The sequence below is a fragment of the Dendrobates tinctorius genome, unplaced genomic scaffold (genome assembly GCF_039654945.1).
Source record: "Dendrobates tinctorius isolate UK_male_01 unplaced genomic scaffold, ASM3965494v1 ptg000075l, whole genome shotgun sequence".
NCBI classification, from domain to species: Eukaryota; Metazoa; Chordata; class Amphibia; order Anura; family Dendrobatidae; genus Dendrobates; species Dendrobates tinctorius.
In genome coordinates, this window is record NW_027361743.1 from 49,081,290 (window position 1) to 49,094,416 (window position 13,127).

General features: G+C 39.6%; 1 protein-coding gene and 1 long non-coding RNA gene across 3 annotated transcripts in view; one reads left to right on the forward strand and one right to left on the reverse strand.

The window, feature by feature from the left end:
• LOC141096553 (uncharacterized) overlaps positions 1 to 13,127 on the reverse strand; it is a 70,520-nt gene that overhangs the window by 39,461 nt on the left and 17,932 nt on the right. The gene's annotated exons all lie outside the window — the stretch shown is intronic.
• Positions 1 to 13,127, forward strand: part of UFM1 (ubiquitin fold modifier 1) — a 63,764-nt gene that overhangs the window by 37,652 nt on the left and 12,985 nt on the right. The window contains exon 6 of one of the 2 annotated variants that reach the window (XM_073583259.1): positions 3,040 to 4,580. The exons of the other annotated variant lie outside the window; for it this stretch is intronic. Coding sequence (XP_073439360.1) covers positions 3,040 to 3,107 — 68 coding nt within the window. The 3' untranslated portion in view covers positions 3,108 to 4,580. Of the gene's footprint in view, positions 1 to 3,039; positions 4,581 to 13,127 lie in introns of those variants that run through there. 2 annotated transcript variants of the gene reach the window in all.

The following is a 13,127-nucleotide window of genomic DNA, read 5'->3' on the forward strand; positions in this document are numbered from 1 at the left end:
CATAGGGTATAATGCTGCCCCCTCAAAGGGAATAATGCACCCCCTCATAGGGTATAATGCTGCCCCCTCATAGGGTATAATGCTGCCCCCTCATAGGGTATAATGCTATATAGATATATAGATATAGAGTTAGATAGATATAGATAGAAAGATAGATGTAGAAATAGATAGATATAGAGATAGATAGTAGATAATGGATAGAAAGTAGATAATGGATAGATAGAGATAGATAGAGATAGATATAAAGATAGATATAGATAGATATAAAGATAGATATAGATAGATCGATAGGTAGATAGATATAGAGATAGATAGAAAATAGATAATGGATAGATAGATATAGAGATAGATAGCTATAGATAGAAAGATATAGAGATAGATAGATAGAGATAGATAATAGATAGAGATAGATAATAGATAGAGATATACAGATATAATAATAATATAGACATATATAGATAGATATAGAGATAAATATATATAGATAGATGGCTATAAATAAAAATAGATATAGAGATATATATAGAGATAGATAGATACAGAGATAGATATAGAGACAGATAGATATAGAAAGATAGATATAGAGATAGATATAGAGATAATAGCTAGATATAGAGATATGTATAGAGATAGGTATAGAGTTAGAAAGATAGATAGATATAGAGAGAGATATAGAGATAGATAGAGATAGCTAGATAGATGGATAGATAGATATAGATAATAGAGATAATAGATAGATATAATAGATAGATATAGAGATAGATATAGAGATAGATGGATAGATCAATAGATAGATAGAGATAGATAGATAATGAGATATAGAGATAGATATAGAGATATAGTGTTAGATAGAAAGATAGATATAGAGATAGATAGATATGGATATAGAGATAGATAGATAGATATAGAGATAATATATAGATATAGAGATAATATATAGATAGCTATAGAGAGAGAGATATAGAGATAGATATAGAGATAGATAGGTAGATAGATATAGAGATAATAGATATAGAGAGATATAGATAGAGATAGAGAGAGCGGTAGATAGAGAGAGAGATAGATATAGAGAGAGATAGATACAGAGATCGATAAATAGATAGAGAGATAGATATAGATAATAGATAGAGATAGATAGATAATAAATATAGAGATAACAGATAGATATAGAGATAGAGTAAGATAGAAAGATATAGAGATAGGTAGATATAGATAATAGAGATAGATAGATAGACATAATATATAGATATAGATAGATATAGAGATAGATAGAAAGATAGATATAGAGATAGATGTAGAGATAGAAAGATAGATATAGAGATAGAGCGATAGATATAGATAATAGATAGAGATAGATAGAGAAAGATAGATATAGAGATAGATATAGAGATAGAAAGATAGATAGATATACAGAGAGATAGATGTAGAGATAAATAGATAGATATAGAGAGAGATATAGAAAGAAATAGATATAGATATAGAGATAATAGATATAGAGATAGATATAGATATAGAGAGAGATAGATACAGAGAAAAGATATAGAGATAAATAGATAGAGAAAGATAGATATAGAGATAGAGCGATAGATAGATATACAGAGAGATGGATATAGAGATAGATAGATAGAGATCTATAGATAGATATAGAGAGAAATAGATATAGATATAGAGATATAGATATAAAGATAGATATAGAGATAGAGCGATAGATAGCGAGAGATATAGATATAGAGATAGATAGATACAGAGAAAAGATATAGAGATAGATAACGGATAGATAAATAGATAGGTATAGAGATAGATAGATATAGATATTAGATAGAGATATATATATATATAGATATAGATAGATAGATATAGATGGTAGCTAGATAGATAATAGATATAGAGATAGATAGATATAGATAGATATAGATAGACATAATAGATAGATATAGAGATATATAGAAAGATATAGAGATAGATAGATAGATATAGAGATAGATGTAGAGATATAAAGATAGATATAAAGATAGAGCGATAGAAATAGATAGATATAGATAATAGAGATAGAAAGATAGATATAAGAGAGAGAGAGAGATATATAGAGCTAGATAGATAGATAGAGAGAGACAAATAGAGAGAGATATAAACAAAAAAAACAAAACACAATACTCACCTCTCCTCCTCGCTCCCACGCTGATTCCGGCTTCAGTGTCAGGAGCTGCCCCCTCTGCCAGACACACAGCGGGTGCGCGATGTAGTGACGTCATCGCCCACTGGCTGTGAGCCAGGAGCAGAGAGGACTGAGGGCGGCGCCGGCCCTGATTTACAGCTGTAGTCTGCAGAGCAGCTTACTGGGCTGGGGGCGGGGCCTCTGGGGGTGGAGACCTGAAATGATATTCACTGCTTCGCAGTGAATATTCATTTCTCTTTAGCAGCGGGGACAGGGGCTCCTGCCTCCTGACACCCGCTGCTGCTCCGCTGGCAGGGGCCCCCATAGCAGCTGCATGGTGTGCGACACACCACTGGCTGGGGGCCCCTGGAGCAGCGGGGGCCCTAGGCAACTGCTGGCCCTGTATGCCAGCAGGTGCCAGGGCCCACCAGATGCCAGGGCCCACCGGAGAATCCACCGGTTCTCCGGTGGGCCAGTCCGACGCTGCATATAGGGGAGACAAATCTGAACTGGTCATGTAATAGACTCACTGATCGACGCCTCATTTCTAGAAACTGTTGTCAATAAAGGTTTATATTGAATGGGTGCAAACATTCTGCACTTATATCGATGCGAAAACCCCTTTAATGCAGAAATCTTGTCCAAAATTTGTGTTACTTTTTGCTCAATTATACGGTTCCTTTTAGTAGCATTTTTAATCTTGTTTTTTGTAGCCACTTACAATACACTTTCTAATGTCACCCTTGTTGCATGGAGGAAAATTGAGCTTCTTAAAAAGTACTTTGTGGTTTCTTTTATGAATTATTCATTATTAAAGGGCTAGAATTCTATAGTCATGAAGGATCTTTCAATTCTCATTTTTGTCCTTTATTTTTTCTTTCTAGGAAATGTATTCCTTAAACACGGATCAGAACTTAGACTCATTCCCAGAGACCGAGTGGGCAGCTGTTAATATTCGGACATCTTACTATACAAATTTATTTTGCAAACAAACAAAAAAGTATCTAATTTATTCCAGGCTTAAAGAAAAGATCAGACTCTGAATTTTAAGTCGGTTTTAAGATTTAATTCAGTATGGTCAATTTCCCTTTAAAATGAAAGTGACTTTGAAGAGTAAAGATTTGTAAGGTTTAATTATTGCCTGTCATGTCTATAAAACCATTCTGCTTTTGCAAATCTTATCAATATAGTCCGCCACTTTTGAAGAACGGAGTTCACAGTGTATATTTTATTATAATGTGTAGCACTATGTAAAAGAATTGCTGTTTTTTTTAACACTTATCTTGTACATGGAGTTAATTGTAAAGCAAATATATATAAGGGCTTGTCCACTACCATGATATTGATGTCTCCCACCAACCTGATACTGATGACCTATCTTCAGGAGAGGTTCAGATTGGTGGTACACCGACACCCCCGCCGATCTGCTCTTACCAGCACAGGCCAGATGTAAACTGTGTTTGGTATGAAAAGGCAAAGATCTGTCACAATGTTTAGTGGTCATTTCTGGTCAATAGTAGCGGTCACAAAACAATGTGATGGAGCTTTTCGGGTTCTTCTCCATATGCTGTGTAGATGTAGAAATGGTAACAGCTGGTTTTTGGGGGTGCCAAATGTTTGATCCCCACCGATCTGATATCTTATAGCTTACTCTTAAGTGTTGGTCGTCAATATCATAGTAGTAACTCACCCCTTTAACGATATGATTAATTCTCAGCGATTTTGGACCCCTTCATCGTGTTGCCTATGATACGTAACCCTCTGGACCTCCAGAAAGTCTCTCCTGGTGGGATTGCCAAATATAGGAAGTCTTACAGGTCAAAAGGTGCCTTCTGGGGGGTGAAAAAAGATATGTAAATTGGCCCCCGTATAAGAGGAAAACTGCTTGCTCTCTAGTTTCACCAATTGGAGGTAACCACCAGTCAATACCGACACTACGATGAATTTTGCCACATGTTCATGACCCTCGTTGCAGAATAGGCTACTGGTTGGCTGACAGAGGTCTGTGGGTGAAAGTTTCTCCATGTGCAAAGCTCCAAGCTGGTGTAGAGAATGTCATAGGTGGCACTAGAGAGCCAGATGTCTAATAATCCCTATGACTGTCCCTCCACACAGCATTGTATTACACAGAGAGAGTCTCGGCTATAGACAAGTCTGCAGGAAATGATCTCTAATACTGGGGGTTTTTATTGCCCTCTTATGAAATCAAAGCTTTGTGCAGCCCTATAGACTTCTGTACGTGCCCAATAACCGCTGCCTACAAAGAGATGCTACCGAACTGCAATAAAGCCCAAATATGATCAACTAAAATATGACCAAGGCTTCATTCAAGAATCCACCATACAGCAAGCAATTGCTTATTTTTTCTAAGAAATAAATGTTCTAAAAAATGTTCATGTTATAGATTAAATATTATTCAACTGCTTCTACGTGGTAGTTTAGTGTTTGTATAAGTTGTAGAAATTTCTTTTTTAATGTTTTCTTATCTTGTGATTTTTCTGCATATTAATAGGAGCGCTGGGTGATTCCCCTTTAAAAACAATACATATTTCAGCTCCCTGTAGGGACTATAGGACTGACATGCTCAATCACCGCTCTAGATCAAGTCTGCTGTGCAGTCAGGTGGCTTGATTTATCTTTCTAAGAGAAATATGACCATATAAACGCTATGGGGCTGGGGATAGTTTTCACAGATTCCCTGCAATATAAGATCCATGGGAGATGGTGGCAGGCATTGTAGCTGAAATCGATTGCTGTACCGTTGTTACAAATCCTGGCTCTGCCCTACAAAGGTCTTCCCCCTACTACATTACTGGTGGCCAGGGACCTATGTGCCCGATTAATTGCAAGCAGATCGATAGGGCTTATGACCTGAGACCCCCACCAGTCGCTCAAAAAAAAAAACCCAACAAAGTGGTACATATCTTAAGCAACAAGATCATACATATTAAATCCATACTCCGTCTGTGTATGCGGTCAGGCAGGAGTTGTGCTCTCCAGTTGCCTGAGCTGCGAAACTCTCCAGGGAGAAGTGGGGGGGGGGTTTGAGTGATTGATGGGGGATTTCGGGGACCACCAATTTGCTGGCAATTAAGGAAAAAAAGGGTGTGTGTGTATATATTTATATATATATATCTAGATATATATATATATATATATATATTATTTATTAAAGGTTTAGTCAATATTTAACTCCTTTATCACCCAAGCCTGTTTTCACCTTTTTGACCAGGCCAAATTTTACAGTTCTCAATTCTGAGTAGAGTTGAGTGAATTTGTTCGGGTTCCCTCTTATTCGCCAGCTATATCGCTTACCGAATAAGCTGCAGAGGGGACCCGGATACCTGGAGCACGCTGGCTGATCTGCTGATCAGTACCGGAGCTGCACGTGTCGTGGCTGAGTTACAGTCACAACACACAGGCTCTCCATGCATGTTTACATAACATTTTGGATCACAATTATCTGGAGGTCTATGTTGAGCACTTACATTGGGGTTTTCATCTAAAAAAGCAAACAAGGTTTTTCTATATTTTGAGAGCTGTACGTTTTCCATATTTCTGCTGAAAGAGTCACACAAGGGCTTGTTTTTTGCTGGAAGAGTTAACGTTTCTATTGGTACCATCTTCCAGGCCACAAAGTTTTTTAATTGCTTTCTATTTCAAATTTTAAGATGCAGAATGAAGAAAAAAGCAGCAATTTTTTATACCGTACCGTGTGTGGTAAAATTGACAAGGCAGCTTTAATCTTCGAGTCAGTATGATTAAAGCGATACTTCATTTATATCTTTTTTTATGTTTTGCCGCTTTTACACACTAATTATTATTTTGCTTCGCTTTATTCTGAGAGCTATAGCTTTTATTTTTACACTGATGGAGCTGTATGATCGCTTGTTTTTTGCGGGACAAAATGACTTTTTCCGCGACACCATTTTATTTACATTTGTCTTTTTGATCACATTTTATTCCACTTTTAATTCTGCAGTATGATGAAAAAGTATTTTTTGCTCTGGTTTTTAATTTTTACTACAGTGTTCACTGAAGGGATTAGCTGGTATTTATTCCAGATGCGTCAGTACCAATCGCGGAGGTGAGAGAATACTGGGTACGTCCAAGGGTGTGAAGGTGATAAAGGGTGCAGTCTGATGGCCAAAATAAATTAGGAAAAACTTTGTCTGAAATTTTCACTTTATCTTTTTGCTAGATTAGCGGACATCTGTAAAAATTCTGTAGTAATATGTGAACATAAAGATTTTTTTTATATTTGTGCCATTGTTTTTTAAGAAGTTTGTATAAGCTGCTACAATGAGTAATTTCAGCAATCATTGACTCGTCGCCATTATCCATCACATGCCTATTTATTTCAGTGATTGTCATGTAATATTAAACTTCTGCAGCAAAACTAATGTATAGCAGCTTAAAGGGATTGTCCCATAAATATATGTTAGCAATCAACAGGATGAAAAATGTAAGATCACTGTGTGTCTGGCTGCAGAGACCTTCATGGAATTTGAGGGAGCCGTAGTCTCCCGTGGGGATGAAGTATTGCCTTTTCAACTACCACCATTCTTATAGACCGTACATGCAGCAGTAGTCACAGATATTCACTTTTAATCCATTGACCCTTGTGTGCCCTGTTCCCGAGATTGTTAATTTTAATACTCAGACTCTTAAAGAGAATCTGTCACCCTTTTTTTGGACTATGAGCTGCCTGCACCGACATCAGGGGCTTATCTACAGCAATTTGTAATACTGTAGATAAGCCCCCAATGTAACTTGAAAGATAAGAAAAATGAGTTAGATTATACTCTCCCGGGGGGGTTCAGTCCGATGGGTGTCGCTGTCCGGTCCGGCGCCTCCCATCTTCTAACGGTGATGTCCTCTTCTTTGCTGCCTGTCGTGGTTCCGGCGCAGGCGCACTGCTCTGCCCTAGAGGGCAGAGTAGAGTCCTGCAGTGCACAGGCGTCGGGATAGATCTGGCGCCTGCGCACTGCAGTATTCTGCTCTGCCCTCATTAGGGCAGAGCAGTGCGCCTGGGCCGGAGCCACGACAGGAAGGGAAGAAGAGGACGTCACCGTTAGAAGATGGGAGGCGCCGGACTGCAACATCTATCGGACCAAGACCAGACCGCCCCCCGGTGAGTATAATATAACTCCTTTTTCTTCTCTTTCAGGTTACATGGGGGCTTATCTACAGCATTACAGAATGCTGTCGATAAGCCCCTGATGTCGGTGCCGGCAGCCCATAGTCGAAAGAAGGGGTGACAGATTCCCTTTTAAGAGAATTGTCTATTTGCCAACACAGGGTCTTTCTTCCATTCTGATTAAGTAAAGAATATATAATTGTGATAGAATGTTTTCTTTCCATTTTGCTGCATCCAAGTGATGGTTGATATGACGAAATGTTAAAGGTAGCCAAACTAACCATTTGTCTGGTTTAACCCCTTCCTGACATCCGACGTACTATCCCGTCCATGGGACCCGGGCCCCTATGCCCATGGACGGGATAGTACGTCTACCGCGATCAGCAGCGCCCACGTGGTGAGCGCCGCTGATCGCGACCGGGTGTCTGCTGATTATCACAGCTGACACCCGGCACAATGTGTCAGGGGCGGTCACGGACCGCCCCCGACACGTTAACCCCTTGCACACCGCGATCAAACATGATCGCGGTGTACCGGGGGTTAAAGGGAAGCATCGGCAGGGAGGGGGCTCCTTCCGTGCTTCCCTGAGCCCCCCATGGCAGCGCAATGTGCAGCGCTGCTGCGGGGGGCTCCTTTCCTGCTGGCCCCCGAATCCAAGATGGCGACGGGGGCCTGCAGGAAGCTGGCTTCCTCAGTGCCTGCAAAGCGCAGGCGTGAGGAAGCCTTCTGCACTGCCTGTGACAGATCGCTGATCTGTCACAGTGATCTGTGATGTGACAGATCAGCGATCTGTCACAGGACAGTGATGTCCCACCTGGGACTATTTAATAAAGTTAAAAAAAAAATAAAAAAAAGTTAAAATAATTTTAAAAAAATCACCAAATAGAAAAAAAAAAATATATATTCCCCCAAATAAATCCATTTTTTGGAAATAAAAAAAAAAAAAAAATAAAAGTACACATATTGGGTATCGCCGCGTCCGTAACGACCCGCCCTATAAAACTGTCCCATTAGTTAACCCCTTTAGCGAACCCCTTAAAAAATAAAAAACGAAGCAAAAAATAATGATTTATTATCATACCGCCAAACAAAAAGTGTAATAACGCGCGATCAAAGACGCATATAAATATCCATGGTACCGCTGAAAACGTCATCTTGTCCCGCAAAAAACGAGCCACCACACAGCATCATCAGCGAAAAAATAAAAAAGTTATAGCTCGGAGAATAAAGCGATGCAAAAATAATTATTTTTTATATAAAATAGTTTTCATTGCATAAAACCAACAAAACATAAAAAAAGACCTAAATGAGGTATCGCTGTAACCGTACTGACCCGAAGAATAAAACCGCTTTATCAATTTTACCGCACGCGGAACGGTGTAAACGCACCCCCCCAAAAGAAATTCATGAAACGCTGGTTTTTGTTCATTCTGCGTCCCAAAAATCGGAATAAAAAGCGATCAAAAAAGTCACGTGCCCGAAAATGGTACCAATAAAAACGTCAACTCGTCCCACAAAAAATAAGACCTCACATGACTCGGTGGGTCAAAATACGGAAAAATTATATCTCTCAATATGTGGTGATGCAAAAACTATTTTTACAATAAACAGCGTCTTTTAGCGTGCGACAGCTGCCTAATATAAAAACCGCCATAAATAGTAAATCAAACCCCCCGTTATCACCCCCTTAGGGAAAAATAATAAAATAAAAAAAATGTATTTCCATTTTTCCATTAGGGTTAGGGTTAGGGTTAGGGCTGAGATTAGGGTTAAGGGTGTGTTGGGGTTTGGGTTGGAGTTAGAATTGGGGGTTTCCACTGTTTGGGCACATCAGGGGCTCTCCAAATGCAACATGGCGTCTGATTTCAATTCCAGCCAATTCTGAGTTGAAAAAAATGGTGCTCCTTCCCTTCCAAGCTCTGCCTTGCGCCCAAACAGTGTTTCACCCCCAAGTATGGGGTATCAGCCTACTCAGGACAAATTGCAAAACAATTTTTGGGGTCCAATTTCTCCTGTTACCCTTAGGAAAATAAAAAATTGGGGGCAAAAATATCATTTGTGGAAAAAAATGATTTTTTTATTTTCACGTCCGAGCGTTATAAACTTCTGTGAAGCACTTGGGGGTTCCAAGTGCTCACCACACATCTACATAAGTTCCGTGGGGGGTCTAGTGTCCAAAATGGGGTCACTTGTGGGGAGTTTCAATAGTTTAGGTACATCAGGGACTCTCCAAACGCACATGACACCCGCAGACCATTCCATCAAAGTCTGCATTCCAAAACGTCACTGCTTCCCCTCCGAGCCCCGACGTGTGTCCATACAGTAGTTTTCTCCCACATATGCGGTGTCAGCGTACGCAGGACAAATTGGACAACAACTTTTGGGGTTCAATTTCTCCTGTTACCCTTGGGAAAATAAAAAAAATGGGGACTAATTGATCATGTTTGTGGAAAAAATACGTTTTTTTTATTTTCATGCCCTGGCATTATAAACTTCTGTGAAGCCCTTAGGGGTTCAAAGTGCTCACCTCACATCTAGATAAGTTCCTTAGGGGGTCTAGTTTTCAAAATGGGGTCATTTGTGGGGGGTTTCCACTGTTTAGGTACATTAGGTGCTCTCCAAAGGCAACATGACACCCACAGACCATTCCATCAAAGTCTGCATTCCAAAACGTCACGACTTCCCTTCCGAGCCCCGACGTGTGCCCATACAGTAGTTTTCTCCCTCATATGGGGTATCAGCATACTCAGGACAAATTGGACAACAACTTTTGGGGTCCAATTTCTCCTGGTACCCTTGGGAAAATAAAAAAATGGTGACTAAAAGATCATGTGGAAAAAATACGAATTTTTTATTTTCACGCCCGGGCGTTATAAACTTCTGTGAAGCACTGGGGGGTTTAAAGTGCTCACCACACATCTAGATAAGTTCCTTGGGGGGTCTAGTTTCCAAAATGGTGTCATTTGTGGGGGGTTTCCACTGTTTTGGTACATCAGGGGTTTTCCAATCGCGACATGGTGTCCGATCTCAATCCCAGCCAAAAACGTCAAATGGCGCTGCTTCCCTTCCGAGCTCTGCCATGCGCCCAAATAGTGGTTTACCCCCACATGTGGAGTATCAGCGTACTCAGAACAAATTGCACAATAACTTTTAGGGTCCTGTTATCCTTGGGAAAATAAAAATTGGGGTGAAAAGATCATTTTTGTGGAAAAAATATGATTTTTTAATTGTACCGCTGTACGTTATAAACTTCTGTAAAGCCCTTATGGGTTCAAAGTTCTCACCACATATCTAGATAAGTTCCTTGGGGGGTCTAGTTTCCAAAATGAGGTCACTTGTAGAGGGTTTCCACTGTTTAGGTACATCAGGGACTCTCCAAACGTGACATGGCGTCCGAACTGAATTCCAGCCAATTTTGCATTGAAAAAGTCAAACGGCGCTCCTTCCATTCTGAGCTCTGCCATGCGCCGAAACAGTCGTTCCCCCCCACATATCAGGTATCAGCGTACTCAGGACAAATTGCACAATAACTTTTGCAGTCCAATTTCTCCTGTTACCCTTGGGAAAATAAAAAAAATTGAACCTGAAGTTTTTTTTTTATGAAAAAAAGTTAGATGTTCATTTTTTTTTAAATATTCAAAAAAATTCCTGTGACGCACCTAAAGGGTTAATAAACTTCTTGAATGTGGTTTTGAGCACCTTAAGGGTGCAGTTTTTAGAATGGTGTCACTTTTGGGTATTTTCTATCATATAGACCCCTCAAAGTGGCTTCAAATGTTATGTGGTCCTAAAAATAAAATGGTGTAAAAATGAGAAATCGCTGGTCAACTTTTAACCCTTATAACTTCCTAACAAAAAAAAAAATTTTGGTTCCAAAATTGTGCTGATGTAAAGTAAACATGTGGGAAATGTTAGTTATCAAGTTTTTTGTGTGCCATATCTCTGTGATTTAAGGGCATAAAAATTCAAAGTTGGAAAATTGCGAAATTTTCAACATTTTCGCCAAATTTCCGTTTTTCTCACAAACGCAAGTTATTTGAATGAAATTTTACCACTAACATGAAGTACAATATGTCATGAGAAAACAATGTCAGAATCACCGGGATCCATGGAAGCGTTCCAGAGTTATGACCTCATAAAGGTACAGTGGTCAGAATTGTAAAAATTGGACCGGTCATGAACGTGCAAACCACCCTTGGAGGTGAAGGGGTTAATAACTCATTTCACTAGATCGTAAATTTTAGCCTGATCATCTGATAGCCTGCACTTCAGCACTGATACCGCTTGAAGCTATTTCATAAATATTGCCATTAGCCTCGTCACCATTTTTGCCAAGCCAGTGGGGTATAAAGTTCTATCCGTTTTGTTTCCCTGTCGTACTGAATCCTCAAACCACTACCCCTTTTCGCTGACTGATATCTGGTCACATACAGCTGATAGAATGGACCTACAAGCCACATACAAAGAGCTGCACGCTTATGATGAAAAATGCAAATGTGAAAAGTCAAATAAAATATCTCAAGGTAAAATCAAATCCGTTTTGAATATTGATCCAATACATCTTAATTTATCACATGGGGGTGGAATAATCCCATTTTATTGAATGAGCTCTCTGCCCATTGCTTCAAGGTAGTGGAAGGCGCCTTTGTAATAAATAGAAGCTCTGTAAATCATATTTTCTGCTAATACACAGGATTATGGTTTCCCAGTGCAGAATGCGCCCTGCATACATATCCAACAGCGGAGTCACTCATAAGCGGACAGCTATTTGTAACACCATTTCAGAGCAGAGAGAAGATAATGACGATATGCTGATGAGTAGATAATCGCGGATCGAACAGGCTGAAACTTACTGTACCGAGGGACATACGAGGAACATTGGGCTATAATAATACTCCAAAAATATGGGGAGTATAATAATTAAAAGATCATTGTGATATCTTCCCTGACTTCATATTATTGTGCACATTCACATTGGCTGACCACGCATGTTATTTACATTCAGGGATGGACATATCATTGGTGCAACCTGTGCGGTCGTACAGGGGCCCAAGAGGTAAGGGGGTCTCTTTCCACCTCCAAACCATGTTTAGTTGTGTATTTTGATGCACTATTCGGCTGTAAAGGGCCCATATTAAGTTCTTGCACAGGGGCCCACTTCTGTCTGCACCTGCTAGTGCCTCAATTTCAGATGCCTTATAAATATACAAGTAATAAATTCTTTTAGTAGGATCCACCAACAAATATCTACTGTGTATGACAAGCGTAAAGGCACAAGTATACAGATGGCATCACTTTCCAGAGGCAATCCATAGCAAACAATACATTGAAGCTGGGCATTATTATTGCTTTTCGATTTTTGTTAAGTCTACAAATAAGTGAATTGTTTTGAATTCTCTTAAAATTTTACCAAAAAATCAGATTTGGCATAACCTGATTTTTTTTTTTTAAATTTCATGCAAAATAACGGCCTAGTGGCCACTGCTTTAGTTTATTATTTTTATGACCAGCAATTAGTTTAAAAATAAAAAAAACATTATACTGATCTCGCCTGTCTTGGCACCGCAGATTCCTGCATGGGCCTCCTTTGGATTGTTTCTTCCCTGCAGTCTTCTCTTCCATCTCCACTCTTCAATGCTGAGTAGGGCCCAAATGACAGGAGGCATAATGAACGCCGGATCCCCCATAGAGGGAAGAGAAGACTGGTGTTGGAGAGAGGGAAGCTGGCCAGTGGTGGACCGGATGGGGGAGCTACAACATCAGGATAGGTGAAGGACAAGGTGAGTATAATATTTTTTAATCCTTCAGGTTATTATTTTCTCTGGGCCAGAG